Source organism: Sturnira hondurensis, unplaced genomic scaffold (genome assembly GCF_014824575.4).
Source record: "Sturnira hondurensis isolate 20B ecotype Veracruz unplaced genomic scaffold, ASM1482457v3 Scaffold0022908, whole genome shotgun sequence".
NCBI classification, from domain to species: Eukaryota; Metazoa; Chordata; class Mammalia; order Chiroptera; family Phyllostomidae; genus Sturnira; species Sturnira hondurensis.
This window is the reverse complement of record NW_028095539.1, coordinates 695,035-714,913: the sequence shown is the minus strand read 5'-3', so window position 1 is coordinate 714,913 and position 19,879 is coordinate 695,035. Positions and strand designations below refer to the sequence as shown.

The following is a 19,879-nucleotide window of genomic DNA, read 5'->3' as shown; positions in this document are numbered from 1 at the left end:
GCCCTGCTGGGGGCTGCACAGGGCGCCCTGGGGAGTAAAGGTGATGTTTAAGTCGCTCTCCAGTGCCGTTTGCTTTTTTCCCCTCCCTCCCATTTAGAGGGGAAAATAAGCATCATGTAATTCAGTTGTAAAAAGAATGAAATAAGCACGTGAACCCTAAAAACAAAGCCTGAGTGAAACCTTTCTTGTGCTACCAAACCGATCCCTGGGTTCTAGAAGGCGGCGAGCAGGACTCAGCATTAGGAGGGCCTCCTCGGTCCGGGTCCCATGTGGACAGAACCTCACCGAACCCTCACGGCAGCCCTGCAGGGAGACAGAGGAACTGTCCCCCGCTCCCTGCTGGTGAGGAAACCATGCCTTTCAGAAGACCCACTCCTATTTGAGGGGCCACGTTCCAGTTCACGTGTCTGCTGCCCATTCAATGGCAGTGTTTCCAGATAAACAGAACCTTTGTAGCCCATACTGTGCCGATTCCCCAACATTCATTTTGGGGCCACTTTCCTGAAACTTTAGAAAGTTCCTGTATGGCTTTTCCAACTCACTCCTTCTTGGGGATTTTCCCCTGTGCCCATTCCAGGTGCGCCCTCCCCGTCCACATGTCACTAAGAGACCGAAGAGCAACATCACCGTGGAAGGCCGGAGGACATCTGTCTCGAGCCCTGAGCAGTGAGTACCCCACTGCTCCCCTCCCCTCTGTCTGCTTGACCAGTGGGCCAGCACCTCGCGGGGCCCACGTTGCAGTCCGGCCTTTGAAAGTCTTCCCTGGAACTTGGAACAGGTGTTTCACAAAGGGGCCAGTCAGGAACAGGGCTTGACCTTCAGTGTTGACTCTGCTGGCAGTTGTCACATCAGTGGGAGGCCCCAGAGAACAAAGAGCCAGGTACCTGGGCTGCATTTTGAGCAGTGATGCCCAAAACATACTCGGACAGGCTCAGAAGAAGGTTCCAGGCTTTTTCTGAAGGTCAGGAGGAGAGTTAGGAACCTGGTCAAGGAGGTGACTTAACGAGGGCCTCCAACCTCCTGGCCCTGGGGTGCTTGAGGCCTCCAGAGCTCAGATTTATACACAGGGCTGTCCCATCCACTTCCACACCCCCACTTCACTCCCCTGTGCCGTAGCATTTATGTAATTTCGGCTTTGCTTTTCTACCTCCCCAGGCCCAGAGGTGCCCAGACCAGGCACTGGGGTTTACACCTAGGGCAGGATCTGCCTGAGGGTCACTCGCTGAGTGCATGTAGGATAGATGAGGTGACTGCTGAGGCAGTTATGCAAGCAGTGGCCAGAGCTGCCTGGATGGGGTGAGGCTTAGGCTGCGTGGCCCCCACCCCCCATCTGGAGAAGGGACTACCTCTTCCATCAGAGGGCTACACTGCTTCCCTTTGTCCCCAAGGCACACAGCCCTTGGGTTCTGCTCAGACACACTGGCTTTCTGGGATTCCTTGAAAAAGTACGTAAGTCAATATTGGTTGCGTTATTTGGGAAACTGAAAACATTGCCCCAAGGACCCTGAAGTACCTTGGGTGAAGAGTGGGGGACACTTCCTACCCACTCCACCCTCAGAAGGGTTCTCAGGGAAAGCAGTTCGGGGAGATTGCGGGCTCCTGCCAAAACGGTGCCAAAGGAAGAAGTGATTCTAAAACGCGGAGTTGTGGCACTGTGCCTCAGCGCCCCCCAGGTTCTCTGGTTTACAGTGCCGTGTTGCCTAAGACTGTTGGAGCATATAGAAACCAGCCTACCCAGGCAGCCCCCGCACCTTGCCCAGAAAGCTGTAGGAGGCTGTGCTTGTGTCTGTCTGTCTTGGGAGATGCTTGGCTATGCGCTCTTTGGAAGAGGGGACTCCTGAAGTTGAGTGTAAGTTTAACTTTTGCTCTGACAATAGATGGTAGGAATATTGCAGAACAGGGCCCTGGCCTTGACAGGCGTGGGTTGTGATTGCCCCCTTGTGGAGGAAGTGCTGCATGGCTTCAGAGTTCCTCCGGCCCTGAAGATGTTTCCTTAGGGAGATGAAATCAGTCACTTTTCTTTAAAGCCGCCACTTTAAATCTGGGCTACATCTTTTAGCCACTCACTGCAATACAGGGCCACGGACCTGTAGACATTGCAGTACAAACCCAGACAGACTCTCTCTGCACCACACAGAACAACCCCAGACCAATATCACTGTACATTCTGCAGACGAGCATTACCTGTTTGCAGGGCCAGGTTCGCAGTTAGAGGTTCTTCCCAATCGCGTCTGTTGCTCTTCCAGCCTGGCGACGGGGAGGCCTCTAGGCCTGCCTGAGAGCCAGTGGCTGGTAATGCCGTCTTCCTGGTTGTGACTGGAAGTGCACGGGCATCACTGTTTGTTTTACAGTGCGCCTTGTTTCAGATTTGTTAGGAAATGTGTGGGGTCGAAATGAGCCACTGGGAACATGGGGGCTTTGGTGGGCTGGCACGCTGGCAGCAATGGAAGACAAATGATGGGTTCTCTATGACCGTGTATCACAGATCAGGAGGACATCATTCCAAGAGTTTCTGCTCACATTTCTTTCGTGGTGTGGGGCTGGGCTGCTCTCCCATTGTGCCAGTGATGTTTCTGGTACAACCTGGGTGTTCTCCTACGTCTCTGCCTGCACTGCACCCACCCCCCACCCCCGCCCATGTTGCGATCTTCCACTTCCACACACCACGTCACAACAGCACTCGGGTGTGTTTGTCTCAGCTGTCATCGGCTCCAGCTGGCAGTACCAAGTTCTTGAAACACAGGAAGCATCCAGCAGAAAATATTTTAATAAAACAGACTCCTCATAAAATATTGTTCTGGGGAGGAAAGAAGCCATCTCCCCCGATCTGTCAGCATCGTGTTGGGAGACACGAGAAGACAAGATGCTGGGCAGAAGCCAGCTCCTCATGGGCCTCTGCTGCGGGCGGTTCCCTTGGGGCCCACGGATCAGTGCCTGGCCCTTTAATCTGGCCTGGACTTTCTTGAACCACAGATTGTTGTCTCCACTGGGAATATCTAAGTGCATCAGAAATGTAGAGGGTTTGGGTGACAGAAAGAGATGCAAGATCTTTGAAGTGGAAGAAGGGACTCGGTCCTCCTGACTTCCTGCCCCAACTCGAACTTCCAAGTAGCCCATTGTATAGTCACTTCTGTGGACAGTGAGATGGAGCTGATGGTGAAGACGACGGCCCCCACGGCCACAGCAGCAGGCTGCTCAGCCTCCGGAGTTCACCAAGGCCTGGAGCGTCGGCCCCCAGCGCTCTGGCCAGTCCATCCGCTGTAGTCCGTTTCCTCCCTCCAGACCATGTCCTTCGGTCTTCTCTGAACCCATTCATAGCTTCTAGATGTGAGGTACATGGGGTTTTGAAAGAAGCTTTTGAAAGGAATCCCTGTGCTGACTCTCATTGGCTTGAATTTTTCCAAAATGAAATTTTCTCCTATGTCAGATTTTCTTCCTGAATCAATGGTAGGTGTCCTAACCCCTTAAAACCATTTGATGGCAATTAGAAGAACATTTTGGAGAGACTTCTGGCAAAAGCATTCCCTCTGTTTTTCAGTTAACACTAGCTAATTAATATTCAGTGACGATTTCTCCTCAAGAACTGTTAGCTGCTTCCATTATTATTCAGAACAGGGCTGGTGAAGGGCCCAGAGCGCTCCCTGGGGAGAAGCTGGTGTTAGGAGGGAGCAGGCAGCATGGGCTGGGGGTCAGAGGCCAGCTGGCAGCAAGTGCAGTCAGCACCTCTCCTGTTCTGCGCCCTCCGGGGCTGGTGCTCCTGTCTCCTTCCACGAATGGAACTCGGGCTCAGAAAACGTGTCTGACCCAGGCCCCAGGGTCACCCAGTGCAAAAGTAGCGGGGCCAGGGTGCCCGATGCTGCTTGCTGTCATTCTCTCGGTTACACTTTGCTGCCCCTGGGGGTCCTTTGTCAGTCTGGCTTTGCCTAGACAGCTCCAGATCCTCAGGTGACTTGTCCTGATGCCACCCTTCCGCCATGGTCCCCTGGTGTTGGGAACTGGAGCTGCTCATTGGGCTTCCTGCCAAAGAGCCAGCATTCACCGGTGCCTGAGTGTTTCTACCTGGGGAAGGAAAGAGAATCGACATTTACTGAACAGCGCTTAATGTTGTAAAGGGTGTGGGGTGGTTTTCCCCTTTAACAGATGGGGACACTGAGGCTGAGAGAAAGACTTTCAGTAACTTGCTCAAGGTCTTGGGGCTAGAAAATGGTGGGATCAGCTATCTGAGGTCACAGGCCTCACCCTTTCTTCTGCACCGTGCAGGCTTTTTGTTACAAACCTAGTTACGACTGTGCTGCTCTGAGGACAGTGGTGGCCACAGGGGATACCACGCAGTTCGTGGCTTCCCAGCGTACTCTCCTTGGCTGGTCAGGTACAGGGATTTCCCATAGAACGGAAGCTCAGAAGGAGCTGGTAGAAGGTTCCAAAAGGCAGTGCTGTGCTCAGTTCTGTCCATCCCTGGGGACCACACACAGATGCCAGATGCAGGGAGTGCCCTGCAGGTCCCCAGGGGCCTCTCTCAGCAGGGCTCCTGTCCTTCGTTCACTGTGGTAGGGGACAGGGCAGCAGCCCTCACGGTCTTGCTGGAGGAACAGAAGGCGATAGTAACATGCAGGCTTCGCCTTACTAAACCTTCACAAAAACCCAGAAGGGTCAAGCTGCCTCCCGAGTCTTAATGGCTAAGGAGCTTGCGGTCTGCATACATCAGACTGAGAGGCACCCAGTTCCGACCAGCTGCAGGGCCTGAGTGCTTTCAGCCGCGCCTTTGTCGTAGTCACACAAGTTGTGACTGGCTGCAGGCCAGCTGTTTGAAGTTTCATTGTACTGAGTAAGAACAGTCCAGGTTCAGCCATCAGAGGCCCACAGGCCATTGCCCTACTTGCCTCTTGGGCCAGATCCACACAAAATCTGCTCTTTTCAAATAATTTTGTTTGTTCGTAAAAATGACCCAGTGGCCTTACAGACGATCTGAAAGTTAGGGGAGAAACGATTTCTTTCTGAATCCCACTACTTTAGCTATTTACTAGCTTCCCTGCAGGTTTCCCCGGTGGTCTTCCTGCACCTGAGTGCAGACCCTCCGCTTCCTTGAAGTAGCCCGTCCTGTGGACCAGCCTGTGCCCTTGGAGCCCCTGCCTTTAGTGACTGCGGAAGATCCCGCCGTGTGTGCACACGTCATCACACCCCTCATACTGAGTCTACAGAGTGTTCCCGTTTTCCCTGATACAAAAAATGCCAGAGTGACCCATTTTCTCACTTTATACCATTCTAAGAAACAAATGGCCTGGCTGGTGTGGCTCAGTGGATTGAGTGCCAGCCTGCAAACCAAAAGGTCACCAGTTCAGTTCCTGGTCCAGGCACATGCCTGGGTTGCAGGAGAGGTCCCCAGTTGGCAGTGTGTGGGAGGCAACTGGTGAGATATTTCTCTCCCTTTCTTTCTCCCTCCCTTCCCCCCTCTCTAAAAATAAATAGACAAAACCTGTAAAAGAAGAAAAAAGAAAGAAATGATGAACAGCTACTGTTAACTGAGAAGCACGTGTAAGCACGTTACATCTACCGTTTCATTGAATTCCCATGAGAAATCTCAGGGGGACAGGTATCATTAGCTCTGTTTTGTAGGAGCAACTAAGACCTGAGAGGTTGTCACTGCCTTTGGTAACACTGTGAGTCAGTGGCAAAGCCGAGTTTTAAATATATCTAATGCCAGCGTCTGTACCCTAAACCAGTAATAGAGGCAGATTTCTGCTGCGTATTTTTAAATAACTTTGTAAGAGACTTGTACCACTTTATGCTCCCACTCGAACAGTGGGGTCCCTGGGAATCTGGATGTGGGGGACCTGGGAAACATGTGGCTGGGGTTAGAAATCCTTCTGCCCAAGGAGAAATTCCGTAGGTTGTGCTGGCTGGGCAGACAGTCTGTCTGCCAAAGGGCCAGCCCACGCTGCCTTAGAACTGGGAAGTCTGGTCATCTGGATTGTAGTGTGTGACCCCAGCACCCAAAGCCCCAGAAGATTGAAATAAGATCAGAGAAGCCTCCAAAAGCATTTAGGGAGCGCTCTGGACAAGGACGGGGTCTCAGAACACTTGGCGATTGTATCTGCTCAGGCCAGTTGCACAGATGCTCTGGACAAGGAGGAGGTGACATATGCTGTTCCAGCCTAGTCTCCTCAAGACCTGGGCTCAGCGCAGCCTCAGTGGTGGGTCATAGCCGGCCTACCTGACTCACAGTTGGGCCTGGGGTATGGTCAGTGAGCTCTGCTCGGATGGAGGCCTGGGTGCATGACGGGGCATTGGCATCTGCCAGACCTGTGCCAGACCCTAGGCAAGTCTCTTTGCCTTCTGTTTGTGTGTGTGATTTAATTTTTAGAGAGGGGAAGGGAGGGAGAAAGAGAGGGAGAGAAGCATCAATGTGTGGTTGCCTCTCGTACACTCCCTAATGTGGACCTAGCTCACAGCCCTAATCGGGAGGCATGTTCCCTGACTGGGAAATAAACCAGAGACCCTTTGATTTGCAGGCTGGCACTCAGTGCACTGAGCCACACCAACCAGGGGTGCCCTCTGTTTCTAAACATCCCAAAGAGCACAACTGGGGCACCTGCCCCCAGAAGCCACACTAGCATCCTAAGTTAGCCAGTCTCCCCTCCTGCCATCTACAGCCACTGCTGCAGCCTCAACTCCCTGGACCCCTCGCCCTTCCCACACCGACAGTTCCCTGGGCTCCTCCTGATGTGGCGTGGACCTACGCTGTGATAGTGCGTATCTCGTGTGTAGAGCTCTGTGTCTTTAGCTCCTGGACCAGAGCCTAGCCCAGGCCTCTGCTCAGGGGTGTTTAATGAACAAAGGAACCACTGAAGACAGGTTGGAGATTACTGCCCAGCACCCTGGGGGGGTGGGGGAGGGATATCTGTCAATAACCACGTATGTGTGAAGAGCACCTACTATGTGCCAAGCATGAATATGAAGCTATCAATACCTCCTCTGCGCTGGCCCTCTAAAAGCCAAAAACTGCCGTCAGCCAGCCCCAGGAGCAAACCTTCGAGTTGCCAGCTGGGTCCTGGGCCCCAGGGGGCAGGGACAGCTGTTTGGATACTACCTCATAACAGGCTGCCAGGGCCCACTTTCTGAGTGTCCAGGAGTCCAAACACCGAGCCACAGACCCAGTTAGCAAGGCCAGAGGCTCCTGCCCTGACTTCAGCCTCCTCTCCTTGCCACAGCAGGTCTGGGCCCTGGGGACAAAGCTGAGCCAGAAGCCAGACATGGAGGCTGAGCCCGGACTGGAAAGGCAGGAGCTACTGAGGAGCCCAAGGGTGCGCAGGGAAGGACCTTTCCCAGCAGCTGTCCCAACTGGGAGGGTTCGCTCCAGCTGAAAAACCGAGCCCTCAGAATGTCCCAGGAACAGGGGCTCCATCCTCAGGACGTTACTGATTACCAGAGATGCCACGTCAGCTTTTCTCAAATGCCTGTTTCGAGCCCAGCAGTTGCACACTGTGTCGTTTTGCTTAATCTCCCCTGCTCACCTGCAAGGCCGCTGCTTTTTCCCCTGGTGCCCCGCCCTACCCCACCTCCACCGCTGCTGCCAGAAAAGACTCAAGCTCTCAGCAGAGAGAGGGCAGGCAGAGGCTGTCCTCAGAGTGAGGGAGAGTTGTTCTCCATAGTATGTTTCCAGGTAGGGAAAGTGCCCTGAGGTGTCCCGGTCCCATCTTCCCTCCACCGAAGAGCCTGAAGTGTGGGCTAGTTGGGCAAAGCCCACGCCCTGTGCTTGGGCCTCTCGGCTTCTGTGGGTGTCCACCACTGGCCTGGGGAGGACTTCTCAGGGCATCTGGGCCATGGGTGTCAGGCTGCCAGGGCCTGACATGTGAAATTGACACTAGTGATTTTGTTGAAAGAAGGAACGAATGAACCTGCAAGTTGATAAATAATTAAGGGAATGGATGAATGAAGGTCATCGAGGTAAAGGGCTCTGCTAATCCAAGGGAGAGATCGGTGCCCAGCCAGGAAGGCTTCTCTGCTGCCTGCCCAGCCCTCACATCATCCCTAATCTTGCATGTGACTGGGTCCTCATGCAGGTTCAAGGCCCTGCACCACCTGGTCCCATCCAATCCCACCCCTGACCCTGAACTCCCCGTGCCCACTTCTCCACAGAGATACCTCTGGGCCATCGTGCACGCACTGCCCTCTGGCAGAGCAGACCCCCAGTGTGGCGAGAAGGACCTGGTCTCACACTTAGACCAGGTCTTCTGACAGGAAGACACCCTCTCACTGGTGATCACAACTCATTACAGCAGTGATTCTCACATTATCGTTTCCAAGTAGGTGTTCACAGACAGCTGAGTGTGTGGCCCTACATCCAGCATGTCTGTCCCAGCTCTTCCTCTCTGAGAACAGCCATCGCCCTTACCCTGTCATACGAGGAATAGGTGTGGTGCAGTTCCGGAGCTTCCTCTGTGGGTCCCGTACTGCACTGGTTTCCCCCAGAGACCCTCAGGCTTGCTTCAGAGCCCTTACCTACTTTGTTAGCCTGTGTGGTCTGCAGTGTTGGCCCTGTGTCCTGGCGCTGGAGAGAGGGCACGGCAGGGTCCTCTCTGATGACTGATGTGCCCTGCTAGGCCCAGCTGGGACCAGTAACCTTAACCAGGAAAGCCTTTGAAGGCAGGGACTATCCTATTTGTCCTTGAACACCTAGGCATGACCCTGCACAGAGTCTGTTTGTTGGCAGGCGAATGTGGCATATGGATAGTAATCACATGTCCACTGGGCACTGGGTGTTCTGCAAAGCCCTATACAAACGTCTGCATTCAGCTTTTATCATGAGACCATCAGGGGGGCTGTAGACTTCCCATGTTACAGATAAGAAATTGAGGTTCACAGAAGGTAGATGGCTTTTCCGGGGTCGTTCGGCCGCGCCATTAGTGGGTGGTGGAAAGCTGGCTGGACAGACTCTCATCCACTCAGGGGCGGGACCTGGCCTCACCTTGGGTCATCAGCCCCATGGAAGCCACGTGGTCAGGGGTCACCAGAGTGGCTGCAGCATTTACAAAGTAAAGATCCTTTGTACTGGAGAGAAATGATCCTTTAGAAAATGATCACCAGCTCCCTTCGTTACCTCCGAGACCAAGTCCTGGCTGGTTTTTTTCCCCTTCTTTATCTCAAGTACATTTAAATGTCAATTAAATTTGAAATATCTACATTTGTCAGCATTTCATTCTGGGCCAGCGTGATATGCTGCTGGTTTGTCCACGCGATGTGACACATGAAAAAAACCCTCGAGATGCAGATCTTCCTCATTAAAAACTAAGCCCATGCGATCCCGGCACGGCAGAGAGCCACAGAGCACGTCCCTGCTTCCTGACGCCGTGTCTCTGACATGGTATTTAAAAAGGAACAGCCGCGCCTGTCACCACTGTCACGCGCTCGCGAACCGGCGACACGTTAAACCAAACATTAGAAGGGGTTCGGGAAGTCATCTGCATGGGACCGAGCGCCGAGATGAGGTGGGCATGGGCGGGAGCAGCTGTGGGGGATGACTGGGTCTGAACGGTGATGGACAGCAGGCCTCTCTTTCTCGCCAGACCCCGGCAGCCCTCGCCGGGTAACCAAGTTCGCCACAACCTGCCTCCTCGCAGACAGCAATTTGTGTAGAATAAAATCCAGGCGAGTGGTGGGTGGCAGACTGCAGGGTAGTAGCTGAATTGGGTTAATGAGGGAAGAGGTACTTTTTTTTTCATATTCTGCCTTAAGCTAATAAAAAATTTAAACCTGGACGTTTTCGACGGTTCATCCTTTATCTCTGACAAATATCTGACTGTCTGTTTCAGGGGAGAACATGAGCAGCTGAATTTAAATAGGTTTATTTTGAAACCCCACCTTTTATTGCAGTGGAAAGGGAAGAACCCTACCCCTTATTCCACTGTTTCAGATGCACTAAACTGAAGAGGCAGGATCATGAAGGGGCTTAGAGTCAGAGGAATCCAGGTTCCCAGGTCTTCTCTGGCTGCTGCATGACACTGGGCAAGGGACATCCTCTCCCTGAGCCTCGGCCTCTGTGCCTGCAAAACAGAGAGATGACAGGAGTCAGTGGGAAGCTGTCCCAGCGGCGATCAGCTCAACATATGTAAGCACCACCAGTGTCCTCAGCGCCGTCTGTGTGTCCCGGAGCCTGCGCCTGACAAAGCTCTCATCTGACCAGAGCACACGACAAAGTTCTCGTCCGGGTGCTCGGTCCATTGAGAGGTGGATGGGAGACCCCAGGGCCACTTGTTGAAGAAGCCACTTCCCAGTGAGCCTGGCCCGGCCAGGAGAGCCAGCTGGAGAGGGAGCCGGACAGCCGGGCTCCACCCTCCCCGCCCCCGCCTGCCCCTCGCCGCAGCCCCAGCCTGCTCTGTGCTGCTGGTGCAGGAGGCACTGGGTTTTCAGTGTTGTGAGCTGATGAAGTCCAGGTCCAGTCCAGCACAAAGGCTCTTTGCTTAATCTGTGACCCGTGCTTTCTTGTCACAGCCAGGGGAGGGGGCCATGCTGGGATGAGTGCTGGAAAGGCACCCACAATTGATCTGCGGGCCTCCCAAGGGCCTTGTTCAGCTTGTCCCAGGCAGGGGTGCAGGTCCCCCTCATACTCGCCCACCACCAGCCTGGGTAACAGGAAAGCGAGAGCCCTGGGCTGGAGTCACTGTTCATCTCTTCCTGGCTGGGTCACTTGGTACCTCTCTCCCCTCTGGCAGTGGCTCCCAGTGCTCAGCTGGCACTGGGTGTGCCCACAGCAAGCCCCCAGGAAGTGCCTCTTGGTTGGGTGCAGGGATGAGCAGGTGGACTAGTGACAGTCTCGTCCTCTATAAAATCAGTATATCGAGACCTTCCTGGCAGGCTATTGGGAGGGGTAGAGATAACACTGTGCAGAACCCTGACACAGCGCCTACCTGTGGATGTTACGAGAAATGTTCTTCTGAGACTCCCACCTGCCCTACACCCCCAAATGCAGTCCGACTCTACCAGTCTCAACATGTCAAAGGAAGATATATTTATTGATTTTAGAGAGGGGGCAGAGAGAGAAACAGCAACTGGCTGCCTCCTGTACACACCCCAACCAGGGATCAAACCAAAACCATTGGTGTGTGGATGATGGTTCAACCATCTGAGCCACCCAGCCAGGGCAGAGAAGGGGCACTTGTACACGGCAGCCACAGCTAGCGAAAGGGGTGCCTGCTGTGTTGGGGCTCCGGGAAGACAGTGAAATGGGGCAGTGCCTCGTCCCCCTGCCCGTGAGCTCAGTTCGGAAACAGAACTGCGGGAGGTCAGATGGCAGCAATGAAGTGGTGAAGCATGAGGGCAAATGGACCACCAGAGACAAAGCTCCAGCTGGGAACTCCAGGAAGACTTTCTCAGAGTGCCATCTGGGCTGAGCCTTCTAGACCAAAGCGCAGTCAGAGTGCCAGGCGAAGACACCAGACGGGGGGGGGGGGGGGGGGGGGGGGGGGGCGGGGAGGCAGCCCGGTGTCTGCCCTGCCTGGAGCTTAGACTTGGGGCCCTGCAGCCCTCACCCCCGCCCACCCAGTCCATCATTCCACAAACGTTGGAACATTATTGTTCCTAACACTTTGCTCAATGGGCTCACTCGCCACACGACTGATTGCCAAGAAGGTGCAATGTGAAGCAACAGGTTCACAGGTGTTAAGCAGGAGAGTGTCACGGTCAGGTTTGTGACTCAGAACAGGATTCCGGCAGTTGTGTGGGAAGTGGCTCTTCTGCTCTGCGCCTTGTTTTATGTCCTGGTGGAAGTGGGGGAGCCAGGCAGCCTTGTCCTGAGGGCAGTGGAGGCTCATTTCTGCAAATGAAGTCTCCCTGCCCTCCTGGGTCCAGGGGAAAATGCCCCACCTGGGCGACCTGGAGGAGGAAAGGAACTCCGTGGCCTGCCACCTCCCTGTGAGTGACCCTGGGCAAGTGGCGTTCTCTCTCTGTGCCTTGCTCACCTTCCACTTCAGCAGGAGGGAAATCTCTGCCTGGCTAACTTGCAGGGAGGATTCAAGAAAACTTGGGGGTTCAGGTGTAAATGTGCTAGGGTGCTCTGCAGCCCGGGGAGCCAGCTCTGGTGCTGCTTTGGAAAAGATAGCATGTTCTTGGGTGAGAGCTAGCGTAGCAGCCAGGACAGCAGATCATGGCTGAGACGGGTCACACCCCACTCTCCCATTTCCCTGGGGGCAGCTGCTGTTCCTCACTTGCCCTCTAGTCGGGGTTCCTGTGCATGTTTTTAGACATGCTGCTTTTTCCCGGTGGTGGGAGGGAACCCTGAACAGAATTGTATCATATAAAGCAAAGAAAGGAGACTGCTATGGCTGGGGGTCGGGGATAAGAGAGAGGCCCCCCTCAGGTACCCCAGTGTCTCCTACCCACCCTCTCCCCAAACTTCACCATCACCCCAGGGATCCTCGGCACATGCCCGCTTGCTGTGCAGGGCAGTGGCCTGGGCAGCCGGCTCACAGCCAGGTACTAGGGCACTGGCTGCAGGGCTGGGATTCAAACCAAGGTCTGCCTGGTCCAGCTGCCCCCGCTAAGCACAGGCCTCTTATGGGCCCTGATCGGTGTATAATTCATAGCCAGCGTGGAGTTTCTCTGGGCTGTGTGTGTGTTTGTGTTTATAGAGGTAGAGCTCACAGGTGGCTGACAAGCGAGATGCATTTTCTATAGCAACGAGTATTTAATTTCCATATCACAGATGAAAAAACACTCTCTGAAGAGGCATCCGAGAGACACCAGAGAGCGGCCACCCCTCAGAAAGGCCCTCTCGAAGGTGCTCGCCCCTGCCGCTCACTTTCCTCCTCGACTGCTCAGTTTTTCCTGATTACTGAAACAGATACGCACGTTGAAGAAAACATAGAAGACACAGAAAAGTGGAAGAGGCAGGGTGGACATCACCCATGCTCCTGCCAGCTGTGGCGGCCAGTTAGACGCACACCTTTCCAGCCTTTTTTCCGTGCGCTGCCCATCAGTGGGCGAGAGAGAATGTGCTGCACTCACCCAGAAGTCTGCGTCCTGACTTCTAGGTTTTCCTTTATAAACATTACAGTTTCTGGAGGGATAATGTTCAGCTGACGGTGCACAATTCACTTCACTAGCTTCCTTTTGCTGGAAATTCGAGTAGCTCCATGTTTAATGTTACAAGCGTAGCAGTGATGGACATCTGTGTGCGCAATGCTTGGCTGCGTTTGGGGCCGTCCAAGTGGAAGTGGGATCGTCCCGTCCTAGATGGCTGGATCGTGTGTTTAAGCCTTGTTTCCGTGTGGGACCAGCTTCCTTGCCTTGGGGCCTGTCAGCCTCCCGTGCCCTCCGGCCTCACCAGGGCCTGCTCCCCACCCCACCACGTGGACTGTGGAGGTGCCTCCTAACTCTTCTCTTCTCTCTGTCTCCCTCCGCCCCAGCCTGGTAAAGCCCCTGCGACACTACGCGGTCTTCCTCTCCGAAGACTCCTCTGACGAGGAATGCCAACGGGAAGAGGGCCTGAGCTCTGGCTTCACCGAAAGCTTTTTCTTCTCTGCTCCCTTTGAATGGTCTCTCCTTCCTTCTTCCGTTTCCCTGAGCTGAGCGTGGTGACTCCCCAGGGCCTCGGGAGGGGCCGGTGCTGCTTGCCCTTATGTGTGTGGTGGGGGGGGGTGTCGGGAGCTGCTGCCTCCTAGTGCCCCGGCACCAGCTTGCAGGGCGCCGCCTCTGTGCACCTCTTCTCAGGGTGTCTGTTGGGCCAGCCCTCTGGGGCTGGGGCGGTGGAGCAAGCCGACAAGNGCTCTGGCTTCACCGAAAGCTTTTTCTTCTCTGCTCCCTTTGAATGGTCTCTCCTTCCTTCTTCCGTTTCCCTGAGCTGAGCGTGGTGACTCCCCAGGGCCTCGGGAGGGGCCGGTGCTGCTTGCCCTTATGTGTGTGTGGGGGGGGGTGTCGGGGGCTGCTGCCTCCTAGTGCCCCGGCACCAGCTTGCAGGGCGCCGCCTCTGTGCACCTCTTCTCAGGGTGTCTGTTGGGCCAGCCCTCGGGCTGTGGCGGTGGAGCAAGCTGACAAGAGTGACAGTGCTCTAGATGTGCGAGACAGGAGCACGGTCCCCGTTCCTTACCTGGGTTCCTCGCAAGCCCGTGATTGTTAACAGAATGGGTGACCACAACTGCCTGCTCAGTGATGCCCAAGTCCCTCGCCTGTGCACATCTGGGAAAGCCATGGGAATGGAGGGTCAGATTTTAGGTTTAAAACAAGAAAAACTTATTGCGATGAAATATGCATATTAATGCTGACATATCCAAAGGTGTTACAGATCTGACTTTAAAATAATTTTATTATTATCTGTAGCTTAAGCCTCATGCTAATCATGAGTTACAATAAAAAGGTTCACCACAAACCAGCCACCCCCCCAAAAAAAATTAAGCTTTTCTAGTTCCCTTTGACAGTCGTCGTCCCTCCACCCACAAGTTTTCCGTACCTGGAATTGAGCAAAGGGACACAGAGCCTGTCTGTGTTTGTTAAGGGCGGCAAGGTGTTTAATGGGAGCCTTAAGGGAAGGGACTGCCCTTTGCTGAGCACCCAGGAGGCCCGCATGCCCCCCAGCGAGTGAACAGGCACAGCGTCGGCAGAGGAGGGGTTCCTGCCCTCCGTGTCCCTGCTCTCCCGCCACCCCCGAGGGGCAGGGGCAGATGAAAGGGCTCTAGCCCTTTCTGACACCACCTCCTCACCTGTGACCAGGGGCACGTTGGACACCCCCCTCCCGGTGTCCTCGCTCAGAAAGGGACGCTCAGCCCATGCTGCCCAAGCTCCACATGTCGCCTTTTCTGTACAGGGGATCTTTTTAAAATTTTTCTTTTAAAGCTTTTAAAAATTAGCCTTTTCCTAGGCAATGGCATCTATCATGTCACAAGTTTAATGTATCAGTTATTATTTCTACTATTAATTAAAGATAGAACCATTGGAATAAGAAACGTTCAGCTTTGCACCAACTTAACACCAGGGGGCAGGTAGCGGTGGCAGGTGCTCTCCAGGACTCCCCCACCGCAGCGTCCAGCAGGGCACGTGTTCTTTTTAAATTAATCGGTGCCTTAAGTGTTTAAATAATGGACAGTGCTCGCTTCTTTAGTCAAGACCAATGAAGAGTATGCGCTTTTGAAATGCATGTTTACAACAGAACTGGTCCTTCTTAACTCAAAATGAAATGGGCTCTTTTTCATGGACGCTGTTTCCTTAATTGCAAGAAGCACACTGACTTTTCTTTATCTCCTTGTCTGTGTTTAGACTTGGTTAAAGGGGCTTTAATTCCTTGTACAGATGGCTTAGGAAGTGAGGGGCTTTTAAAGTCTCCCCTACTTGGCTTCCATTTCTACCTCTTGCCAAGTGCTGTGTGACATAGGTGAGTTACTCAGCCTCTCTGAGCTTCAGTGTCCTCGTCTGTGAAGCAGGAATGAGAGTCTGCTTCATGGGCTGCTTGTGTTGCTTCAGTGAGACGTTACGGGTAGATGGAGTGCTGGCTCTGGAGTTCCCTGAGCCCCCTCTCCTTCCTCTGTCTGTCTCCTGCCTGGTTCCGCAAGTGAGCCTCAGGGACCACCAGGTGGCGGCCTTCCCCCACTTCCCCAGAGCCCAGGGCAGTTCTGCCCAACCAGAGGTCCCAGCCCACCCCAGACCTGTGTTTAGCAGAGGTGGGACACTGCTCTGGCCCAGGCCCGCTAGAGATCAGGGTTCACCCAGCACTGCTCTCCAGGAGTGCAGGGTGCCCTGGGACTCAGGCTTGTAAGAAACGAACACTTTGTCACCAAATCCAAGTTTTGGTGCACGAATACACAGAAAGCTGTTAGCCTCTGCATGCCTGCTGGCACTAGGCCAGCTGGGCCACTGCCCTGGGGAGTTCCCTAACTCAGTTCCCAAAAGCTGTTCCCAAAACCTGACTGCCACAGCCTTGGAAGGGGCCTGCCTACCTGTTCCCCTTCCGCTTGTGTCTCCTTCCACACACCTTGGCCTGTGAGCCCACCAGCCAATTATCTGATGGGTCCTGTGGTGTCAGGGGGACTAAGTGGGTTCCCCAGTGCCAGTGGGAGCCAAAGAGACTTGCCCAAGGTGCCACAGTGACAGGCAGAACCCAGATTTAGCCCAGTCTATCAGTGCCACTGCCCAGGCTCCTGCACTCAGAGACCCCAAGATACTCCCCTGTCCCCCAGGCTCTTGGGCACATCCATCCTCACAACCTGGGAGTTGCTGGGGGTGGGGCCTGCTTGCTCGTCCCACAGAGACTGTGGGTGGGGGGTCCAGCCTGCTCTGCCCTCTCCCAGGCCGCAGCCGTATCGGACACTCAAGGAGTCAGACAGCGCAGAAGGTGACGAGGCAGAGAGCCCAGAGCAGCGAGCAAGGGAGCCTGTGGGCTCTGTCCCAGCTCCGCCTGACCGGGCCGCCAGCATTGACCTCCTGCAAGACGTCTTCAGCAGCCTGGACATGGAGGTGCCACTGCAGCCCCTGAGCCAGGCCAAGAGCCTGGAGGACCTTCGAACCCCCAAAGACCTGAGGGAACAGCAGGGGACCTTTGATTATCAGGTATGGCAGGGGCAGGCACCTGCTGGGGCTGGGGCTGTCACAGTGACTTTTCCTTGGTCCTCAGCAACGTTCAGGGTCAGGCTGACTGTAGTCCCTGCCAGGCAGGCCAACAGCCAGACCGACTTCAGGGTGATTGCTGGAGAAGGTTCTAGACATGGTGGAAATCTGCCCTCCCTTCCATTTGTGCAGCAGAGAGAGGTGGAGGTGCACTGCTGCTCCAGACCACTCTCCCAGGAGCCCCCGGGGAAGTGGGGTTGCTCCATCCCCACCAGAGAAGACCCCTCTGAGAGACTCAGAATCAAAATCCCTGGGTTCTGAATTACTGCAGACAGCCCTGGGTCTCCCACTGTGACCCACAGTCTGTCCCATCCCCCTCGGTACCTGTGTCTTTACCGCGTGGGGCTGCTGACTGGTCGCTCGAGTGGCTCACGGAGCTCCCACGCACCCACTGACATATGGGGGCCCCTGAGAGGAGGGAGGTGAGGCCCAGGCCATGGAGCTTGAGTGCAGTCCTGTTTCCTCCCCTGCCAGGGTGCCTTCACCAGAGCCCTGAGCCTCACTCACCCTCCTGGGCTCACCCATGGTGGGACGTGCCCACATGCTGAGGAAGGTGGAAGGGCCCGGCCAGCAGATGGTCCATACACAGAGTCACTTGCCTGAAGCTGTCTGGCAGCCCTGGCACACAAGGGCGGGGCTTTCTCCAGACCCCTGTGCACCACACAGAGCAGCCTGGGTTTGGGGTCCGGGCAGCCCCGGGCTCTCTGCTGGTGGCCTGGGCTGAGCGCCAGTGGCTCTGAGTTCCAGGGGGCTGATCCCAGTTCCTGCCTGGTGCACTGCGGGTGGAGGGGTGTGACATGCTGCTTTCCGGGCTGTCCCAGGTCGGCCTGTGGTCACTGCTTCCCTCGTTCCCTCCCGCAGAGGCTGGACCTGGGCCGGAGTGAGAGGAGCCGTGGGATGCCGGGGGCCTGGAGGCTCACTCACCCATACAACAAGCTCTGGAGCCTGGGCCAGGATGACATGGCCATCTGCAGCAAGGCCCTGACCACCTCCCCTGAGAAGCCCTCAGCCTTGCTGGGGGACTCCCTAGCCCTGCCTCACAGGCCCCAGGACTGGGACAGCATCCTGAACCACAATGAAAAGGAGGCCGCACCCACCCCGACTCTGGGAAGCATCACCATTCCCCGGCCCCAGGGCAGGAAGACCCCAGAGCTGGGCATCGTGCCCCCGCCTCCCACCGCCCGGCCGGCCAAGCTCCAGGCCACCAGTGCCGCCCTTGGTGACTTCTCCTCAGAGTGGCTGCAGGCCGAGCAGGAAAGGCGTGCTGGCCTGCTTCCCAGTGCCGCCCCCCAAGGCCCCACCAAGCCGCTCCAGCCGCTCAGCCTGGCCCCTGGGGCCTCGGCCACGGGCAGTGATGCCCTGCTGGCTCTACTGGACCCTCTCAGCGCAGCCTGGCCAGGCAGTGCTGCTCCGCCAGGCCCCGCAGCCCCGAATGTAGCCCCCCCAGTCACCCCTCAGTTCAGCTTCCCCACTGTGGGGACCCCGACTCCGTTTCTGCAGCCATCGCTCAACCCCTTTGTCCCATCTGTGCCAGCAGCACTGCCTGCCGCGCCTCTGCTCTCCACACCAACCCGGCCTTTTGGGGCCCCTCCTGCTTCCCTGGGGCCAGCTTTTGCCCCCAGCCTCCTACTGTCCAGTTCTGGCTTCTGCATCCCACACAGGTCCCAACCCAGCCTGTCTGCCCTCTCCATGCCCAATCTCTTTGGCCAAGTGCCCATGGGGGCCCATACCAGCCCCATGCAGCCACTGGGCCCCCCAACAGCAGCCCCTTCGAGGATCCGAACATTGCCCTTGGTTCGTTCAAGTGCCAGGGCTGCTGAGGCCATGCAGGGGCTGGCCCTTAGACCTGGAGATCCCCCAATCCTTCCTCCCAGACACCCCCAGGGCCAGGAGCCAGCACTGCAGCCCTCTGCTACTCAAGAGGCCAGAGACCCCTTTGAAGACTTGCTTCAGAAAACCAAGCAAGATGTGAGCCCGGCCCCAGCCCCGGCCCCAGCCCCAGCCCCAGGCTCAGTGGAGCAGCTCAGGAAGCAGTGGGAGACCTTTGAGTGAGCCAGGCACCGAGGGCTGGGGCAGCTGAGGACTGAGTAGCGTGTCTGCATGGCGCACCCACACTGCTGGGCTCTTAGGCCAGCCGGCCCTCCTTTTCCTCTCGCTGTTTCTGCCCAGGCTCTGCTGGTGGGAAGGGACAGGCCCTCTTTGCCACCCCTCCTCCCTTCCACGCCGCCTAGCTCTGAGATCTCACTGCTGGGCAAAGGCACCCGCTGTGGTCTGGGACTCAACCCAGCTCCCGGGCATCCATCCCTCCTACCAACACCCTCCCCAGTACCCCTGTTGGGTTTTGCACTAAAGAGGTCAGCTGGGCTAAAGGTCACCCCAGAGTGGGCCTACCCACCTTCCCTCCAGAAAGCCTCTCAAGGCCCCTCCTCCCGAGCCCTGTCCTGTCCTGTCCAGACTGGCCCAGCCTTGGACATCCCACCTCGATGGGCACAGGTGTCAGTGGTGCCCTCAGCGTGAGCTTGTCCACACGAAACATGCAGGGTTTGAGTTAGAAGGATGGTCTACCTGGTGGGGCATTTCCACCCTCTAGCAATATGCACACTCGTGTTTTGTGAGTCTTCACCCCAACCCCCAAACTCCAGCTGTTTCTGACTTGGTAGGGATTTGGGGACTGAGGGACCCTTGAGATCCCACATGATAACCAACCCCAGCCCCAGTCAGCCCTGTGTGGGGGCTGAGAGCACCAGCAACTGATTTGTAGTCGAAAAACTCGCCACAGGTCCATGTGAATTCGCAGAAGCTGGGATCAGACGGCCGTCTGGCGCTCTCCCCTGATCCTTGCAGGTTCCCCTGCCCTTGGGTTTCTAGCACATGGAACGCAGCCTCTCATCTGCTGGGACTGCTGGGGCCGGGCCGAGCAAGCCATCCTAACTTCCCGGGCTCCCTGGACCGGGAAGGAGAAGGGCACGGAGCCCCTTCCCCAGGCCCAGTGGGGAGTGGACAGGTGGCTTCCTGCAGCCCAGAGGCAGGAGGGCTGGGGGAATCCCTCCCTGCCCCCCTCGGGGTTCTCGCCAGCACAGAAATTCCTGAGGCCATCACCAAAGCTAAATTGAAATGTTTTGTTATTGTTTCTTTTATCTTTTCCTTTTTACTTTATTGATTTGATGAATCTTGAAATTGACTAGTTTCAATAAACCAAGTTGAAATGTGACCCAACTATTTAAGAAAACAACCGTCTGAGACATGCAGGAAATTGTGAGCATTTTGACCTATTTCTCATTTCCTATTTGTG

General features: G+C 55.6%; 1 protein-coding gene across 12 annotated transcripts in view; it reads left to right on the top strand.

Moving 5' to 3' along the window:
* Nucleotides 1-19,798, top strand: part of DENND1A (DENN domain containing 1A) — a 496,583-nt gene extending 476,785 nt beyond the window's left edge. For 6 of the 12 annotated variants that reach the window (XM_037036474.1, XM_037036477.1, XM_037036473.1 and 3 more), the window contains 4 exons: nt 578-666; nt 13,401-13,529; nt 16,272-16,530; nt 17,449-19,798. In XM_037036474.1, the coding sequence (XP_036892369.1) occupies nt 578-666; nt 13,401-13,529; nt 16,272-16,530; nt 17,449-18,639 (1,668 nt within the window). In that variant the 3' untranslated portion in view covers nt 18,640-19,798. Of the gene's footprint in view, nt 1-577; nt 671-2,077; nt 3,359-13,400; nt 13,530-16,271; nt 16,531-17,448 lie in introns of those variants that run through there. The other 6 variants (XM_037036476.1, XM_037036472.1, XM_037036470.1 and 3 more) reach the window with 5 other exon arrangements.
* The last annotated feature ends 81 nt before the right edge of the window (nt 19,799-19,879 follow it).